This window comes from Phoca vitulina, unplaced genomic scaffold (assembly GCF_004348235.1).
Source record: "Phoca vitulina isolate PV1807 unplaced genomic scaffold, GSC_HSeal_1.0 scaffold38, whole genome shotgun sequence".
NCBI classification, from domain to species: Eukaryota; Metazoa; Chordata; class Mammalia; order Carnivora; family Phocidae; genus Phoca; species Phoca vitulina.
Genome location: NW_022589741.1, coordinates 9,865,797 through 9,885,064, shown reverse-complemented (window position 1 = coordinate 9,885,064; position 19,268 = coordinate 9,865,797). Strand labels below are relative to the sequence as shown.

The window sequence follows — 19,268 nt, the reverse complement described above, 5'->3', positions numbered from 1 at the left end:
TGCAGCTGCTGCTTAGGCCTCCCAGAGCCCTCCAGCCACCATAGACAGAAAAGGGAAGGGGCTATGAGCTCAATTCTTTTATCTCCTAAAAGCAAATGTGAAAATCCCTTCAGCTGCTTTTTCCCGGGAAGGGATTCTGAATCCCTGGTGAGGCTGTGGTCATTTTCTGGCATCCGGGCAGAAGGTGAGCTGGTGCCGTCGCGTGTTACTCGGAGACCCCCTGCAGACTCCCACCGTGCTTGGCTGGGTGGGCATCGGCATTGCCATGGGGTAATCGTCACACACAGAAATTAATAAATAAACACAGCTTCAAAGGACACAAAAGTTGCATGCTCTAGAACAGGACGCGTGTTAGCCTCTTGGAGTAAAAACCTACAGACATTAACAAGAGCACAACTAGACTAAGGTCAGTGTGGTTAGGGCCCGGACAGTATCATCTACTTCAGCCTAGGGGACAAAAAAGGGACCGGAACTAAATTAAGAACTAGGACTAGCGGATGTTAACACTATCGAAACAGATAATGAGGTATGAAGAGGCACTTACGTGGAAGAGAGCTGTCTGCATTTCCCATGGATGGAACACAGACGAAAAGAAAAGACAAGAGACAGACCCAAGGGAAAAAAAAAAGATGTAAAAGAAATGAATAGGCTCTGCAAAGCACATGGAGCTGGAAATTCAAATTATCAAGTTATTTCAAATCCAGAAAGAAGCAATTCCTGTAGAAGGAAGATGAGGTGGGCCTTCTGTTTCTGGAAGAGGTAGGGGGTTGCTTTGCAGGCCTCTGGTTTCGAAGAGAAGGAAGTGAGGGATGGCCCTGCGTGCTTGCTAAGCCCAGGAATCAGAGAGGACCCAGGGAGCCCTGTGGCTGCTCAAGGTGTCTGCGTCTACTGCACCTGCTCCAGCTGGGTGGGCGCAGGGCCCTCCCAGTGCAGTGGTCTGGGTCTGTGGAGGGTGTCCCCGGAGCAGGGCTGGCCCAGAGCTATTGGTGGGATGGGAGGGAAAGCATGGCGGGCCTGCTGTAAGGAAAGAGGGCATGATGGAGGAAAGCAGATGCCATCCCGAGTGCATCAGGAAGAAGCGCCTCTCTCGAAAGCGGCCACAAGGGAGGGAGACCCTGAGGTGTGCTCGTGGTGGGAGGGAGGGGGAACAGGAGGTGGAGGCCTCAGCCCTCCTTCCCCTTTTGCACTGTTGGGGTCTTGCTACTGTGCGGACATCCCATAGCAGTCTCCTCTCTTCTATAACGTAATATCTCTGCTGCCTCAAAAATCCCACGACTAATTACACGAACCATCATTGTCTTTTCCCTCTTCCTTCAAGTCACGGGGTGCTTTAGGGCCTTTGTGACCTGCGTCAAAAAGCAAAATCTGCCAAATCCCTCCACGACACACTGCTGCCGTTGTCCCTGTCCAGCTCCCCTTCACGAGGCGCCAGTGTTTTCCTCCCCCTGGCTGCCATGCTAACAAGCGGGGCCAGCTACTGCGACAGTGTCACCAAGCTCTTTGGGAAAGACTGTATAAGGGCTGGGTATCAGCCATCACGGAGGGCCAAGGGGCTGGGAGGTGTGCCCTCCCTGAGCAGAGCAATCTGAAAGACAAAAAGCTGTCATCTGAACAAAGGACGGGGCAGCTCGGGGTCCCCCCCAGGAGAAGAGGGTGGGTGTGGGGTGTACTTACGGACTGGCTGCGTCTTGAACTCAGAGGCCGTGCTGATCTCACCCAGACCCTTGCCGTTGAGGGCCGCCAGTCGCACGGCGTACGTAGTTTCGGGCTTCAGGCCCACGATGGTGACGATGCCCTCCATGTTGGCTGTTGTGAGAAGACAAGAAGGATCACCGAGGACGGAAAGCCTATTGGTAAAATGGCGTAGTCGCTGTGGAAGGCAACACGGCGGGTCCTCAAAAACTTAAATCTAGCGTTACCATGTGATCCAGCAGTTCCACGTCTGGCTATATACACAAAAGCATGGAAAACACAAACTGGAACAGATTCCTCTGCACCCAGGTTCACTGGAGTATTGCTCACAACAGCTAAAGGGGCAAACGACCCACCTGTCCATCAGCGGGTGGGTGGATACCCAGGATGGGGTGCTGATACAATGGAGAATCAGTCAGCCTTAACAAGGAACGAAGCTCTGACAGGGGCTACAATGTCGATGAACCCTGAGGACATCAGCCAAGTGCAATAAGCCAGACACAAAATGACAATGACTGTACGATTCCACTCTTCCGAAGCAGTCGAGATAGTCAACTACCCAGAGACAGGAAGTAGAATGGTGGTTGCCAGGGCTAGTGGGAGGTGGCATGGGGAGTTAGTGTTTAACGGGCGCTGAGTTTCGGATCCCGAGAAAGTTCTGGAGATGGATGGTGTTGATGGATGCACAATAATGTGAATGTACTTAATGCTGTTCAACTGTATACTTAAAAATGGCTAAAATGGGAAATTTCATATTCTACATATTTTGCTACAACAAAAATAGAACTAGAAAGTTAATTATACTTAAATTTAAAAAAATATAAAAAAAAAGGGGGAGGAAATCCAGCTGTAGCAATGACAAAAAGAAAAAAAAAAGCCAGTTGGACAGATTGTGACATGGGATCAACTCGCCGTAAGTTGGTGTGAGGTTTCAGAGGGAAGTTAGGGAGGTAAAGAGATTGTTTTCTCCTGGCTCCAATCCTGACGGCACAGAAATTCCTCCCAGGCCACCTGCCCCCACCCCCAAAAGCTGAAAGAGTGATGGAAGCTTTCTGGTGAAACAAATTCTCAGTAACCCGGGTCGGGAGGTGGCTGCCCGTTACACACAGGCCCGGGATTAAAACTTCCTACAGAAACAAAGCATGCTTCACTGATGTATCCTGATTAAACCCCAAATGGGGAGTCAGACAGGGTTATATACTCAATCCTCAGGCCAAAATGGTCCGGGCTCAGAATCTTCAAACTGCAGGCATCCAAGGGTTATCTTCTAAACTTTTAGTTTAGAACTATATCACAGGATGGATTTAAGAGCAGACTTTTCTCTCGGGCAATTTGTTATTTGGTTAATACCGTAATTACATGACAGTCCCTGAGTACGCCAAGCAGGACTGAGGGGGTGATGGCAGAGAACCCAGAGCCCAGGGCACCCACAGGTGCAGGGCAGGGCTGGATGGGACTCCTCTGGTTGGGCTCAGCACCTAAGCAGGGCTTCTGCTTGGAACGTGGTTGAGATGGCCTCATCCATCTTAGCATGGTCCCGAGAAGCAGGTTCTGGGGTACCAGGGGACAGAAGGCCAGTAATTCTAGAGGAGATGCGACCTGCCCTCATTCTAGAGGGACAGGCACGGTGCTGCAGCACAGGAAGATGAGCGGATGGCAGGTGTCGGCCCGTGGCCCCCTCAGCAGGTGAGAGTGCGGTGCCACAGCACCCAACGGGCTCTCAGGGTGCCAGGTGGGGGGAGCGTCTGCCCAACACCAAGCAACCCATCCTTCTAAAGGAAACGCTGACTCTCCCCCACTTACCTTCTTTGGCATCATACCACTTGAAATGCCACGCTTCCTCGCCCACTGCTCTCCACTCAGCCTTGTATTTGAGGATGGGCACCCCACCGGTGGCCTCTGGTTCATCAAACTGCACCTGGGCTGTGCTAGAGTACGGCTCCACCTGGTCGATGGATGGTGAAGATGGGGTGTCTGTGGGGAGGGCACATACGGAGACCCAGGTGAGCCCGGTTAGGTCCAGGACATACCGCTCAGCCACAAAGCATGTCTCTCATTTCTGCTTATTCTTGGGAATCTTGTCACCTATATCCTGTCCTCCAGCCCACCTCACCTTATGATTCTCTCCCAACATGCCCTGTACCCACACCCTCGAACCTCCGTAGGCTCCCTGCTTCCTGACCCTCTGTCTTTGGCTACCCTGGCCCTCTCTCCTTTCACTTTCCTGATGTCACCAAATGGCACGGAATAGGACAGGAAGGGTCAGGGTAGGGCAGCCATAAGGGGTGCTCACCTGCTTGGACAAGGATGAACTCCAAAGACTCCTGTCCAATGCGGTTCACTGCAGTACAGTTGTAATTTCCGAAATCATTTTCAGAGTCTGGGGTCACCTTTGGAAAGAAGGAACTCGTGGGTTCTAAGTGTCCCATGGAATGGCCACCGACTCATATCTTTATTTATTGGACGAATTTGTAAAGGAAAGAACCAGGAAAGCATGAACCATTAGCTCCAGCCCAGCCTTAAGCCAGAGAGAATTGCCAAGGGGCCAGTGAGAGAGGCACGCTCGGCCTCCTGGGCTGCGACCTGGCCCCAGGGAGAGAGAAGGGGCAGGGCTGAGGCTCAGTTTCTTCTGTAGCCGACGGTTCCGCTGGTCAGGATGCCAGAGAAGCAAGAGAGAAGATTTTAGCTGCATATAGGAGCCTATCCAGAGTCCGACTGTGCCTCCTCCCCCCTCCCCTGCCTCCACCACGACCTACCTCTAGATAGCTGGCGGAGGGGGTGTTGTAGATCTTGATATTGCTGTAGTTGGAGCTTGGCAGCAGCTGACCATCTCGAAACCACGAGATGGTAGCACTGGGGTAGGCAAATACCTCGCACGTGATGTTCACCTGGTTCCCCTCCCAAGTGTACACAGCCACGGGGCCCTGCAGCTTGGGGGCATCTGCAAGGAACAGCAATGCCTATCAGGAAGACCAGCACCACGGAGGAGCCCCGCACACCCCGTCTCCTAGCCCTGGGAGGGCGGGCGTGCCCTAAGCAGAGCCAGGGCCGGGGCCTAGGAAAGGTCAGGCCGGTTCCGCAGTCCTGGGAGCTGCACAGGAAGATGGAAGGGTTTGTGAGCCTGTAAGAAGCCTGGGCCAGTGTGAGCGCATGACCTGGGGACAAAGCTCTGGAGCGGCCTCGGGCCACTGCCACATGGCGCGTGAGCAGAGCTACGGGGATGCGGCTCGGGTCCTGGCTGCTCTTGTCCCCTTTCAACCTGACCCTGCCCGGTCCCCCTCCCCTCGTTCTTCCATGGCTGCTGCTCACATTGCACTTCCAGGTACATGGCCTGGGAGTCCTGGCCGATGGTATTGCTGGCAGTGCAGATGTATTCTCCGGCGTCTGTGTACTGGATGCTCTTCAGGGTCAGGGACGACACTCGGGCGTGGCTACGCACCACCATGTGCCCGTCCAGAGTCTGCCGGGAGGGAAGAGAGAGCGTGAGAGCCCGCGGCAGGGCTGGGGGTGGGAGACCGGGCCATCTCTTGTCTGGGACCAGTCTCACATCCTCTCCCCAAGCTGTGCCCATGTGTCTTACTTAAGGTCCCAACTAGCGTGGGAGGCTCTGGAGAGCACCACGGGAACTTGAGTGTCTCCAAAATAGGAAAAGGGACCCAGTTTATGTGAAGCAGCCTAGACCCTATGCCAAGATCGGTTTGGGGCAAGGACAGCCAAGGTCCCCCAAGACGACTTTGTTTGGCACGTCTAAGATGGAAGCAAAAGGCCTGGCCTGTAGATATTCCAGCAGTGACAGCTTTGCCTCATGAGAGTCTGGGAAACCTGCACCCTAAGCTTTCCTTCCAGGAGTCTGCCCATCTGCCAGTTCCATGGTGCGTGCATGCATAATGGGAAATCTGAATGTGCCAAGTGCAAGAAATTATACAAGAAACCTGTATTTCTGCAGATGCCTCACCTTCCTGAAGGCTTAAAAGTGAAATAATTTCATTCAAGAGAAAGTCCAACAACTTGATGATGAGGAGCTGTTGAGCTGGAAGTGAGGGTCCCTGGGTCCCCTCTCCAGGGATAGTGGCACAGAGCCCCAGGCAGTCACCACCAGATTCTGCATTCTAGCCCTTGATACAATAATTCACTTCCTGAGTCTCTGGAATTCCAGCGACTGGTCAAAAGGGGAATAAACCTATGGTCCCTAGGCAATGGGTCCTGGAATATTTCCACGGGGCTCCTGCCTTGACACTCGAAGTGAAATGGTTGCTGGCCTAGATAAAGTCTGGGCATGTTGCCCAAGTTCAGATCCTCAAGGAAGCTGGTAATCTGAAGAACGAGTCTCGTTCCTTGCAGGCTGGGCCACACTCTTATCTCCAGCATATGATATTCTGTGGAGATGGACAGGTGAGTGCTCTGCATATAGCACCTGTCGTCCCATGGGGTCGGGTCTTTAAAGAATGAAAGAACACCTGTTTCACTGAGGTTCTTCTGATGTGCTGGTTTGGAAGCCCGAAACCCAGAACTGCAATGTCACACACAGCCGGCTTGGGCAGCTCAAAAGCAAGGTCCCATGGGCCTTGTGGGGCGGTCTCTGTGGAGACCTGTCCCAAAAAGTCCCTCTGACCATCACTAATGGAATTAATTCATCTCAGGCATTTAAGCCCCATTGAGGTTCGGATCTGGAAGCTGGGACACCCCTGCTGGCAAGGAGGCAGCGAGCCGAGCAAAATCATCACTGCCTAAGGGCCACTCCGCTCTCAGAGGAGTGCCCGATGCCCATGGCTCTCAACTCCCATCTGACCTGTATGTCTGCAAGGCTGACTGGTTGAGGAGATGCCACACATTAGTGAGAGATGACAACAGACAGGTGTGGAACACTTGACTAGAACGCCTTGAGACATCCAAGGGTCCCTGGATCTTCGGACTCCCTTTTCTTGTGGGCTGACCAGGTTGTCCCAATACATCCCAGTGGCAACTTCCATGAGCCATAGAAAAATAAACCCATTAAACTAGTGGCATCGAGAGCATCCCTGCAAGTATCTCTAAAGGGCTGACCTTACCTGTTTGTCACTCCTGTCTGCCCCAAACACAACAGGATAAAGGCAGAAAGGGTTCGAAGTCCACCCCCTGCCCTTCTGGTTATGTCAGTGAGAACACAGGCTCAGCCCACAGTGACACCAGCTGACGGCTGAACTAGGATTGTTTGTCACACAGATGGAGCTTGTCCTGGGCTCAACACCCACAAACATGGAAAACTGACCAGATCTTTGGGAAGTCAAGAGAACATTTCCACAATGGAAGCAATACTACAGCAAAAGATGCAAAGAGAGTCATGTAGGTAAGAGTAGGACAGTAACAAATAACAACAAAGCAGGGCACGAACAGTCTACGCAGAATATTCTAGAAAATGGTTGAAGAGAAGCTTGGGAAGTGGTTTCATTGACAGCCATACTTTTCTCCCCTTCTACGTGGTCTTAATTTCTCTATGTGGAAAATTTTCTCATTTAATTGTGTCAACAGACCAGGAGACAGTCCTCTACAGAGAATTCTCATTTTGCAGTGGCTCACGACAGGATTGATGATGGGAATTTGTCAGATGCCCAGTTCTCCCTCCAAGGGGAAGCACAGAGTCTCCCGTGCAATTAGACTGTCTCCCTCTGACACGTTTTACTCTGGCACCAGGCAAAGTCAGGGAGTGCCACCTACAAGCCATCCAGACAGGGGTCATGCTGATAGTTCAGGCCTGCAGAGGAAGCAGATGATCTCTGGGCAAGAATGGAAGGAGAGCTGGGACAAGAAGACCCTGTTTTGCAAAAATAGCATGCAGTGCAATTACAATTATTCTTCTCATCAACATTTTTTGCATCCCTTCTTCCAGGTAAAAGTGTGAATTTTCTGAGCTTACAGAAGGAGACTGGCCATAGCCCAAGCCTTCTTTGGAGCTCATCTGGACTTAATGGTTTTCATCTCTGAATGAGACAAACAGGAAGGAATGGAACTTCTGAGCCCCAGGGGCGGCACTCACTTGAAAGTCAATTATATCCAGAGTGAGATGCTCAAGATAAGGATACTTCTGGAAACCGGAAGTGAGTTGTCTGCTTTCCTGGGAGTAAACCTATTACTTCCTCTTATAATAGTAATTCTCTTAACCTCCCTTAATGCTCCCTGATAAATCTCCCCTCCCCCTCCAGCCAGGTTTAAATCAGAATGACAAGGGGAGAAGCGGAAGGCCAAATAGAATGAGATCTGTAGTTGCTCAGAAGTGGCTGACAATGAACGCTTCTCTCCCTTCCCCAGTCCCGGATGGGTCCGTGACTTTGGGGCAATAGAACACCCAGCCTGGGACAGCACTAAGCGACTTCTGTGCCGTAGGAGGGAGGCATTTCAGCAGGATGCGCACTTGATTACGGTCCCCATGACAAGGAAGAAGGTAGGGTACAAAGTGAGCTTATCAGACACTAGGTTTGATCACGACAGTGTGTTCATGTGCAGAAACTAGGATCCGTGCCCGGGGACAGGCAGTCAACTCCTCAATATTAAACAGCATTAAATATTTATAGCCACGACCTGAACACAGGAGTTATGTGTTCTGAATAATTATCATTTCTGGAAGACTAAGAGGATAGGGTTACCTGATTAAAATACAGTGTATAGGATTGACATAGTCTACATTTATACTACTACAATATCAAAATTTCCTCTGGAGAAGAGACAAAAGCTAGTTTTTTTAAAAAAAAATATTTATGGGTTTGATCCTTGAACCTCCTCTAAAGCATACTGGTTTTTATTTCACTATCTGTCACTTAATCACACAAATCAGTGAAAAAAACAATAGGCATGATTGTAATTAGGGTCTTGGGTGTGTAACATTAAAATCTTAAGATTAATATTTAGCTTCAGTTTTCAAACAAAGTCCCACATTACCCAAGCTGAAGCAAGCAGTCAGAGAAAGCTCAAAGGCTAAATGCTACTGACTTCTAAAAAACATAAACCTGCTTATGCCAAATCGTGCTAATCTCATAAATTTCATGCTCTATCAAAGTGACATATGTGTGTTTAGCAATTTGGGCAAACCAAGGAGAGATGTCGTCTGCATTGCTTTGACATGAAATGGGATGTGATGTGATCATTTACCAAGACCAATCATTATAAAATAAGCGAGCAACAAGATGAGTTGAGCTGGAAAGGGTTGAGTGGGTTTTTAGACCACTAACTCCATGACTTTATGACCCAAAGCCACATCAACCAGGTGAGAATCAAAAAAAAAAAAAAAAAAAAAAAAAAATCTCGTCATTTCAAAAAGCCTGGCCTGGGAATTGGAGCGATTTATTTCTGTAAGTATAATTACCTGGATGTGATTTTACCAGCACCAGCAAGAGAATAAGATCCAATTTTAAGAAGTAATAAGGATTTGTTCATCCACTCCCAACACAGCTTGCTTGCTCATCCTAAAACGCCACTATTTCTAAGTAACGTCTACCACTATTGACCTATTCTTTAATCTAACTCTATTGACTAATTAGTTTAGCATGTCTGGTTATTGAACTGGAATGGTGAGTTAAGCTAGAATGCTTTCAAAAACTAAAGACTGGCTAGTGGTCAGGTAAGCTATACCTCTTGCTTCTCTGGTCGAGTCCACGAAGCCTGGAGAGAACAAGATATAAAACACAACAAGAAAGCAGTAAAATTTTACAACATGTTGCTTCAGAGAATTGATGTATCACACTGCATTCCGTGCACATGCAGCTGCTTTTTAACTCAGAACTTTGTCCAAGGCCCACTTTCAATGGTGTGTTTATTACCCAATTTAATTTAGGAGTTAGCTTATGTTCTGCTTTTTCCCCCTTCCACACATTAAGATGTATCATTCAAAGGAGAAGGCTTTCCTAACCTTTGGTAGGAATACACATGGACACCAGCAGACGTGTTCGACTGCTCCTGTTCTAAAACGTCTTGAGCATTTCTCGTTGTATCTCATGACGCGACTAATACGAACCCCATAATCTAGAGATACTTAGAGGGTAGGTTTCCTCCTTTGGATTCTATCAGACAGCTTATCGCAAAACTACTAATGCCATTTGGTGCTCATGCATTTTTCTAATTCGTGGCATGCATCCTATTAAAAATCAAGTTTATATCTTAAAAAAAAAAAAGGAACTAAGAAAGGAGCAGAGAATGGTAAGCATGAAGTCCTTAAAGTTGTGGGTCAGGAAACTTTCAGGCCAGCAATCTCTGCTGCTGCAGGCTCCAGTCAGTTCTTTAAGAGGAATGCCCAGACAGCATGCAGGCTCGAGCGTGCATCACCGTCATCCAACACGGCCTTCACAAAGGACTGAGTCAACTCAGAAGCATAGAGGCTTGGTTATTTTCCTGCCCACATCTAGATATTTTACTTATCCGGCACTTGGGAATCTACAATGCTTATGGTTTTTCTGTTTTCATACTGGGATTCAAAAACATCATACCTGCATTGTTCTTTTTATTAGATGGCATGAGTGCCTGGTTGTCCCTGATGTTCAGATGGAGAAAGGAAAGAACAGATGCCAGAGACACAGCAATGCAATCCAGGAAATGCAAATGAGTCCGCAAACATTTAGTAAGAGTCCACTAAATGCAAAGAGCTTTTGTGAGAAACGAGGAGGGAGATGTTGGATTATGTCACGTGATGTCGGAATGAAGAAAAAAGTGAGAACAGAGGAACGAACATGCAGAGACCAAAGTGACAGTGGGCCAACATGTCAAATGTGGTTGCCAAGTCCACATCACCGAGAAGCTTGTCTGTCACATGCCAGGGCTGCATGAATCAAGATCGTTTTTTAAGGGCTGTATCATATGGAGTTGTTTGTTTTTCAAATCTGATTCTTCTTGTGTCTCTCCCAGATCACTACGGTTTTGTGGCTTTTAGAATAAGTAGTTGCTAGTAACAAGATGCTTCCAGTAGCCTGACCTCCTGCCTGTGTACCTGGTGGAATATGCCTCGGCCCTGATAATTTGGTGATGGTGTGGCTCACTTTAAGACAATCTGATATGCACATACAGAAAACACATTAGGATAGGATTAGTCATGCTCCAGAAATTTTAAGTTCCAGGTTTATTCACATTTTATCATCTCACATACAAGTCTGTAGGAATACGTAAATAAACTAGAGTGAAGCATCCCTACTGTTATCCTAAAGTATTACCTGCTCTACCTTTGCCCACACGCAGAATATGCCAGACTCTAACTGCTCAACGAGGCACCTTTTCCAGTATTTATATGTGGGCACCTAGGTTGTACGAAAGAGGAATTCTTCCTGCTGACAGAAAGATCCAGTTTCCAGCAAATCCAGAATTTCAAAGGTCTCTCTTACTTGTGGGATTTGTGGGATACTCTATCAGCTAAAGACTCAAGGCTCATGAAATTCCATTTTTTTTCCTATCTATCTCTTCTGATCTCAATTCTTTGCCCCTCTTCTTTTCCTCAAATATTAAAGTTTCATATGAATTTCTGTACCAGTCATTTCAAAGGCATGTTCAAATAAGAGGTTCAAATAAGCACACAGAATGTGTTGTGCTAGCAACAGATTGTGCAAATCATCCTCCAAAGGTCTTGCTCAGTATGTAAATGGCACCTGGAAGTTAGCCCCGCTCACTCACATACCTGGCAATATTTAAAATGAGTCTAGGTAGGATGAGCAACAAAATGATGTGGACGTGCAAACTTTCTTTGCATCTGCATTATCACAATGACCTCCAGACACATTGATCAAACTGACCCACTATAATGTTCAAATATGGTTTGTTTTCTTTTTGGTCAACATAATAGAGACTAATGAATGGATTAACTTTCAGACAGAGGTCTTTATGACCCAAATTTAGCTTAGCTGTTATCAGTTGTTGAGCAAACCCGACTCAACTAGCTGAAGCTCAGCAGACTGACGGTAATCAATCTCGAAGGAGCAGCTGGACTACACCTAAAGACACGATCAGATAGGGTGTGACAATGAGGCTCAGTGAACTGGCTTTTGCTTGATTCCCGCCCCCCCTTCTTTTTTTAATGAAGAGGAACATTAGGATCCATTAGAAAGTTACTAACTCTGTGCCTATGGTTGAAAGCCTTTTCTCTCTTAAGAAGGGTAATACCAGACAAACGCTAGACTTAAGTAAGCAATGAAGCAAAAGACCAAGCTGCTTTAATTAGCTTATTCTGTAACCAACTTTATTAAAGAAATCATTGAACCTTCCGCAAAAGTATCAGAATCATGAGGAGCACCGTGGCATTAGGTGCTCTACCTTCCACGCCAGTGACCCAGGGGGAAGCTGTGAGAGCATTCTAAGGGCTCTGCACTTGACCTTGTCCCGGTCAACATTTTTATCAGAGGCTTGGACAAAGATGTTTCATGTAAGTGTTCATGCGAGGTTGGAGGCAACAGCTAATACAGATGCTGGATCACAGCTGCCGGGGGAAGGCTACTGAACTTTCTGCCTTTGGGCTTTGTGAAGTGGGGTCACCACTCACTGTTAGACCTCATTACTTTAAAAACACATAAACAAAACAGGGGGGGTCCATGTGGCTTGAAATGCCCTAGACCTACAGACCTCTAAGGACAGCTGTGAGGAAAGCCAGACTTGCCTGGTTAGAAAGATGGACTGAAATGTTTCTCAAGCCAGAAAGAGTTTGTGTATGTGGCATTTTTGGTCATCAAAGTGATTAGAGGTGGCTGCTGGCATTTAGAGGGAAGGGGACTGGTGGTGCTAAAAATCTTGCAATGCACGGGACCATCCCAGGAAGGAAGAGCCTTCCCAAATTGCCATAGTGACCCCACTGAGAAACGTCTGGTTGCAACAAACAAAACACAGTTTTTAGCAGAAATAAATATAAAATTCTGCATTTTTGGTGAAGCAATCAATTGCATAAGAACAGGATAAGGGGATATGTGGCTTCAGTGCAGTTCACATAAAAAAGAGCTGAGCGTTTTAGTTGACCACAAGCTCAATATGAGGCAAGAGAATGAGGAAATTGCTGCAGGGCTAATACTTTAGCTGCCTGATGGTGTCCAGAACAAGGGAGCAGTTCACTGCATGGAAATCTGCACTAGCTACACTGTCTCCACAGAACTTTAGGGGAGCGCCAGTGGACTGAAGCTCTCTAGGACGGGACCACCAGGAAGCACCAGCGGTTGAACTGACCCATGAAGACTGGAGACTAGTGGAAAATCCAAGAGCTCTCGCCCAGAGGACTGAGGGGCAGAGGTGGGAAGACTGAACAGTGGGAGGGGCAAGGAAGCAGACCTTCCTGATCCCCAGTGTTGGCCAGATGCCTGCAGAGGACAGACACCATCACCCTTCAGGGAGGGACCACGAGCCTTTCTGGCAGATAAGCTGCAAAGTGAGTGCCAGGTGAGACTGACTGGACAACCTCAAATGGGACCTTCCTTCCTGGCTTCTAGGATCCCAGTATTTTGTGCAGTCTAATTCTCAGGAGCCTTCCAGAGCTTAACAGGTAGAAACAATCGTCGTTTTTATCTGCTTCGTGTATCATCCTGATTTTAAAAAGAAAATTGTTTTCTTTTACTCCTATGATACGGTGCCTCTAATCATCTTGATCCCTGATTATATATAATGCACCTTCAGATGGTGGAGAACACGAGGGGCTGCCAGATCAAAGTGAAATTGATTACCCGGAGTCTGGCCGGCATGGATAGGCCCTCTGTTCTCTTAATTATGAGCTCTCCACGGTTTAAGATGGATATCAAGCCTCTCTGATGTTAATATATAACTAATAGAAATGGCAACTTTTCTATGTAGGGTTTCATTTAGGCAAATATGTTAATATGGTGTCATGTCACTGGCTGGTTTGGAGGACTTGTTCTAACAATGGATTCACGCATGTTCCAGTAGTGTCACTTTGAGTAAACTCGAAGGCAGTCCGTAGTAAAAGAAACCAAATACAACCTATGTGGCTGGGCTTAGATAATTATCTCAGATTGAGACAAATGACCTACACTGATCATTGAATTATACAACACCTACTTGGTCTTAGATGGTCTCTGCTGGATACGTTTTGTCTCAATATTTAGTAAGTATGAGTGTGGATTAGCGCCTGGTTATTTGTTCTCATTCTGTAAAAATGAATTCACAGATACAGACCAGAAGTGCCCACCTATAAAAGAACTTAGGGTAGGCACAAATCTTAATAACCCTTCTGGTCTAGCTTAGCTGTGGAGCTATTCCTAGAAAAGACATTGAATTTAAAAACATCATTCATCTGGGATAGATATAATTTCTGTCCTTCACTGTAGGTCAACGATATACACTGGGTCATTCTGGACAAATCACAAGCCTGATGTAGAAAAATTGGCTGAGCAGCAGCCTTGCGGTTTAAGCCCTGAAATGTACATTCAATCCACGTAACATACACGATGGGAGCTGAAATCTGAGCTTGGGGTTTAATTCCAATGTTGATAAAGAAACTATCCAAGTAAACACCACATTTCTTAATCCAGTTGGTTTTCACAATATCGAACAGCATATGTGAGTTTCAAAAATACTTAGCAGTTCCTTGAGTTTTTGTTAAGTCAAATTCAACTGTGGAGGTAAAACTTGCAAAAAATAATGGGCTTTTTGGAACAGCAATTTCTGTTCCTTTTGATTTAGTTTTGTTTTTTATTCGTGGGGCAGAAATCAGATCCTCAAATGCAAATCCCAAATGTAGCTCTGCTGTGTCACCCTGTCTCTTTTTGACTTTATTTAAGTTTACCCTCTGGGGGATTTCCTTTAGGCAGGCAGAAGAGTGAAGATCTATCATTTTTGACATTGTGGTCAATAAGCAATCCATTATAAACGCTCTTTAAAGTTAAGGCCATTACTCCTAAATAGGTGACAAAGCTTTGGCCAACTAATATGAAGCCCATTACTACAGGGTATATGAGATGAGATTGGAGAAGTGCCATAAAAGGGTTTAAATTGCTTTAAAACCAAGCTGCTTCTTCCTCCTGCTTTTGGCCCACTCAGTAGCAAAGGGCTGCCTGATGTGGGGTTACCTCAATCCGTATATACTGTCAATAATAATGACAGCTTCCCGGTAGCTTATAAATCTACATGCTTTAAAGCTAAATCTTCCCAGTCATTTCAAATTGCCAGGAAGGTTGCTCCCATGGGCCACTGAGAGCTTAAGCTGAGAGCATAGAATGTATTGGAGAACCCAGTGTAATCATCGTCATGTGGAAACTGCTAATTATTTTTGCCTTCAGAACAAAATGATATCCAAATGTGACCGAAAATACAGGCAGACACAAAGGCAACCAAGCTTTTGTGCATACAGTGCATGTACAGCATGAGTGTACAAAACACGAGGAGAAGAATTAATAGGGCTCATTCTGATCCCTGCTATTTCCGGGACACATTCCCTTCGGTACTCTTGATATGATGATAGCTGGACCACCAGGCTCTTGGCTTCTCCTTGCTCCTCATAGCTCCGTAATCCTGGGTTTGAAAAGCACTACCCGCTTCCTCCCCAGAACGTCTAACTTGACCATGCCCAGGAACCTCACACTCCTGCAGATCTATGCAGGAAACTGTGGCCCTGAAACACACTGATTAGGTGACGGCCAGGCAGTCTGGAGGATGGAGGCCGTGGGACCTGGCATGGCCTTCGGGGCCTGCATCCCATCTTCTAGCTCCCCGAAGAGAATGGGGCCCCGGGCAGACATGACCTGCTTTGAGCCTGCATCCCATGGCCTGGAAACTCTTGGTGACATCATACCTTTTCTTCGCTGCTGATGTTCCGGGTAGAAGTCCTCCAGGTGATAGTGGGAATGGGGTCTCCTGAGGCTTCGCAGGTCAGAGTGACTTGTTCTTCTAGTTCCATGGCGGTCTGGTTCTCTACATAAGTGATTTTGGGTTTCGCTGAAAAGACAAGACATGTTCATGAGTTTATCTGATTGGTTTAGCTTTCTGGGTTTAAATTATACCATGCACCCACTCAACACAGGTTATGTACTTACTGAGTATAAGACCCTATTCTAGGTGTTGCAGGAGCTACAGAACTGAATAGGCATGTAACAACATCAATGTGAGACCATTAACAACATGATCCCCTAGAGAACGAGCGTCCAGGGCAGAGGGTGGAGAAGGCATGGGGCAGAGGAAGAGCACTCGTCTGGTTGGAGCCTTCATGAGGAGGAAGCTTTCGGGCTGGGCCATGACATCTTCAGTACATGGAACTTTGGGAGAGAGTCATTTTCAGTGTAGACTACTGCTTGACTGCGAGCAAAGAAGCAAGGACACGTGAGGAGGGCAGTGTGATGGGGGCCCGTGTTTGTGCATCACGGCAGGGGGAGGTGGTGCTGGGCCCAGGCGCCGAGTCATGGCTGCCTGGTTACAGTGCTTGCTTTGAATGATCTCCGGGCGCTGATGGAAGCCCACTAGTGGTGTTTGATCAGAGGAATGAAATGATCATTTGTACTTCAAGAAGGTTAATCCGCGAAAAACTCAAGATTGAGAACGGAGAAAACCTTGAGGTGGGAAAACCAATTTTGACAACTGTGACAGTGCCCCAGATGTGGTGGAACAGAGTCCCGAACTGGGTGGTCCTGGGAGAGGGGGGGATGGGGGGCAGACAGGGAAGGGCAGCTCTGAGAGAGGTGCTCACGAAGGCTTCACGGGAAGTGCCAAGTGAACAGAGGGCGAAGGAGCCATGGCAAGAATCAGAAGGGAATGAGAAGGAGTGCAAGTGACTGAGCTTCTCACTGACTGGGAGAGCTGTGTTAGTATTGACCCAAGCAGGGAAATGGGGCAAGAGACGGGTTGCGGGCTGCGGAGTGGGCTGGGATAGGAAGGAGAGGAGATGGGTTCATTTTCCAAATGTTTTGGGTAATGCCAGAAAACACAAGCATTTGGAATTGGGAGTTAAATGTTAAAAAATTAGAGAAAATTGACTTTTCCTGATTTAAAACAATTACACTCTGAAATTGCAAAACTTTCCATAGAAGAGAAAAGAACGCTGCACAAATGTAACTTATTTCACTAATGGGGAAAAAGACGAGGCTAGATAAACAAACAAAAAATAAATAAATCAAATTTCTGAAAGAAGTGCAAATTCATACGCTGCTCCTGAGCAGGTTAATAAACGACTGTCTATATACTTCCTACAAGTTGACGCCCCCGATTCTGCTTTAATGGCAAGTGCTTTAAAGGCTGTGCATTTTCTGTAGCAAATACCTGCTTCTATGTAAAATTATCCATATAGGCCAAGTATTCTACTACAGTTAATCTGTACTAAACGCTTGCTTGGCAAATTCTTTTTTGATGGCAAGCACCCAGGCATGTCTCAATCCAATGGGGCCAAATGATCACAAATTGGAACTGATGGAGTTCACTTGAGTGAGGTTTTCCCACAGGAAGGTTCTGTGTCGATCTTGGTAAGTAAGACTTTCAAGGTGGTCACAACTCATACTGAATGGACTAACTGTTAAGTGCGGCTGGACAGGAGGTTTGAGAAAGACAAAATAAAAGTTGAATTTCTACACTGTTAAAATCACAGATTGAAAAGTGTAAAAAAGGGGCGCCTGGGTGGCTCGGTCGGTTAAGCGTCTGCCTTCAGGTCATGATCCCAGGGTCCTGGGATCCAGCCCCGCATCGGGCTCCCTGCTCGGTGGGCAGCCTGCTTCTCCCTCTGCCCCTCACCCTGCTCGTGTTCCCTCTCTCTCTCTCAAATAAATAAAATCTTTAAAAAAGTGTAAAAAAATAAAATAAAATTCAGCCAAACAACTGAATTCACTGAACTGAACAGTTGTTTTGAGATCTGGAGGCAGTTACAGAAAGCCTGAATTTTTGGCCTCTTGAAACCTAGATGGATATGGTGACCTAGACAGTGTTCGCTGGCCTTGTCATGACCCCTAGCACTTTGTCCCAGCATCAAAAGGTTAATAGAAGACAAACAAGGGATAGTTAATGTCTATTCATATCTGGTTTGGTGGCTCCATTTCCCAGAGGGTTACAAAGGGTGCACTGCACAAGTCTTTAGAAAAAAAGCAAACTATATTCTTACTAAAAACACTATTAACAACAGCTAATTTTGTATGGTCTACAGAGGGCTGTTGGAAGGCAGGCAAGCTTCTCACTAATGACCTAACCTCTCTGCATTACAGAAGCAGCAAAGCTATTGTCAGAACTCATTGAAGGCTCAGGATATTGCCTTGGGGTTAGGATATCAATATAATTTATTGTCCAAATCAGGGCACTCTTGAGAGTGAAAAGGAATGCTCTAACTAATTACCCGGGGACAATGGGCATCCTCAGGCAAACAGGGACAGCTGCAAGGTCACTTTCCTCTGTACACCAGCATCTACAGGAACATCTCCAGGTTTTGTCTTCAGATGGTACTTACACCATCTTAATTAATGTCTGCTGTGGGCCCTTGACTTTGGATCCCTGTTCTATTTTCCACCTGCTGCTATGGGACTTACTGCCTCAGATCGTTCCATTGCACTTCTCCTCACGGACCCTCCTGTGAGCACAGATGTCCTTGGGAGTGTTCCCAGCACAACGGCTCTCCTCTTCTGGCATGCCCATGACTCTGCACCCTGCCACTGAGAGGTGGTCTCGTCTATTCCCACCCCAACCCAGGCTCCTGCCTCCCCAGCTCACGGAGGGCTCTGGGGCCCTGCTCCTCTGTGCTGAGAGGCTGGACATGACCAGGTGCACCTCCCTTCAGGCTTTACACTGTGCTATAATTCACAAAGGCTGCTTTGGTCCTAAGGGGTCAGATAAGCAAGCCCACTGGTGAACTTGCCTTAGCCCACAGCAGCACGAGACCTCAAGAGCATTTGTGTGAGCATAATAGGAATACGCGGAGACAAAAATACTTTTTCAGAAGGGCCCATGGGGGAGAAAAGCAATGGAAATTCACTGCCAAATTTAAAGAAAGGTAGGATGTAAGTACTTAGTAAAAAGAGCTTCTGGCTGATAACTAGGGCAATGCATGCTAGAACGTGACCCTTTCTTAGGGAAAAGTGATGTCGGTAAGGTACAATTACGGCAGTCTCTAATTTAGATGTGCCCTGTACCTACTAACTGCCTTCCCATCTTGAATCACAGGAGTTCTGAGCCCTGTTCTACCAACCGAGCTATTGGTTTCTGTGCTCTCTGCCTCACTGCTGCCACTGGGGAACCCGGTCCGCAAGGCAAGCCATGGGGAACGGGAGGGACAGAGAGTAAGAGAAAGAGGGAGCACTACCTCGCTAGCCCCTCCCCACCCCGTGTCCTGGCCTTCCTACCAATCTCCTAAACCAAGGGAGGCCAGAGGAGGAGGGAGAGGAGGTTAAGAATGTGAAATGGAGAGGAAAAGCAGTGTATACAAAAGGGACCAGGTCACTCCAAGGAGGCTATGTGAACTCTCCCCCGGGGATCACAGAGGGGGACTCGCGCTCTGGACGGGGGCTGGATTAGACAGAGTTCCTAGGAGTCTGTGGTTTACTTGCCTGTCTCTGCAGGAGTCTGGCCACCTCTCCTCTATTTGCTCTCCTGGACTAGCATCTATATTCTCCCAGCTGCGGTCTTGGGGAAGAAACTCTGTGTGTGTGAGGGGGGGTGTAGGAGGGCAGGCC

The 19,268-nt window shown here is 47.3% G+C and overlaps 1 protein-coding gene across 19 annotated transcripts in view; it reads right to left on the bottom strand.

Annotated features, from left to right (window-relative positions):
* Nucleotides 1–19,268, bottom strand: part of NCAM1 (neural cell adhesion molecule 1) — a 297,913-nt gene that overhangs the window by 37,580 nt on the left and 241,065 nt on the right. For 7 of the 19 annotated variants that reach the window (XM_032428171.1, XM_032428177.1, XM_032428176.1 and 4 more), the window contains exons 8-13: nt 15,425–15,567; nt 5,002–5,152; nt 4,449–4,633; nt 3,986–4,082; nt 3,496–3,666; nt 1,675–1,806 (exon numbers count right to left, since the gene is read on the bottom strand). In XM_032428171.1, the coding sequence (XP_032284062.1) occupies nt 1,675–1,806; nt 3,496–3,666; nt 3,986–4,082; nt 4,449–4,633; nt 5,002–5,152; nt 15,425–15,567 (879 nt within the window). Of the gene's footprint in view, nt 1–544; nt 560–1,674; nt 1,807–3,495; nt 3,667–3,985; nt 4,083–4,448; nt 4,634–5,001; nt 5,153–9,294; nt 9,325–15,424; nt 15,568–19,268 lie in introns of all 19 variants that reach the window. The other 12 variants (XM_032428164.1, XM_032428166.1, XM_032428165.1 and 9 more) reach the window with 3 other exon arrangements.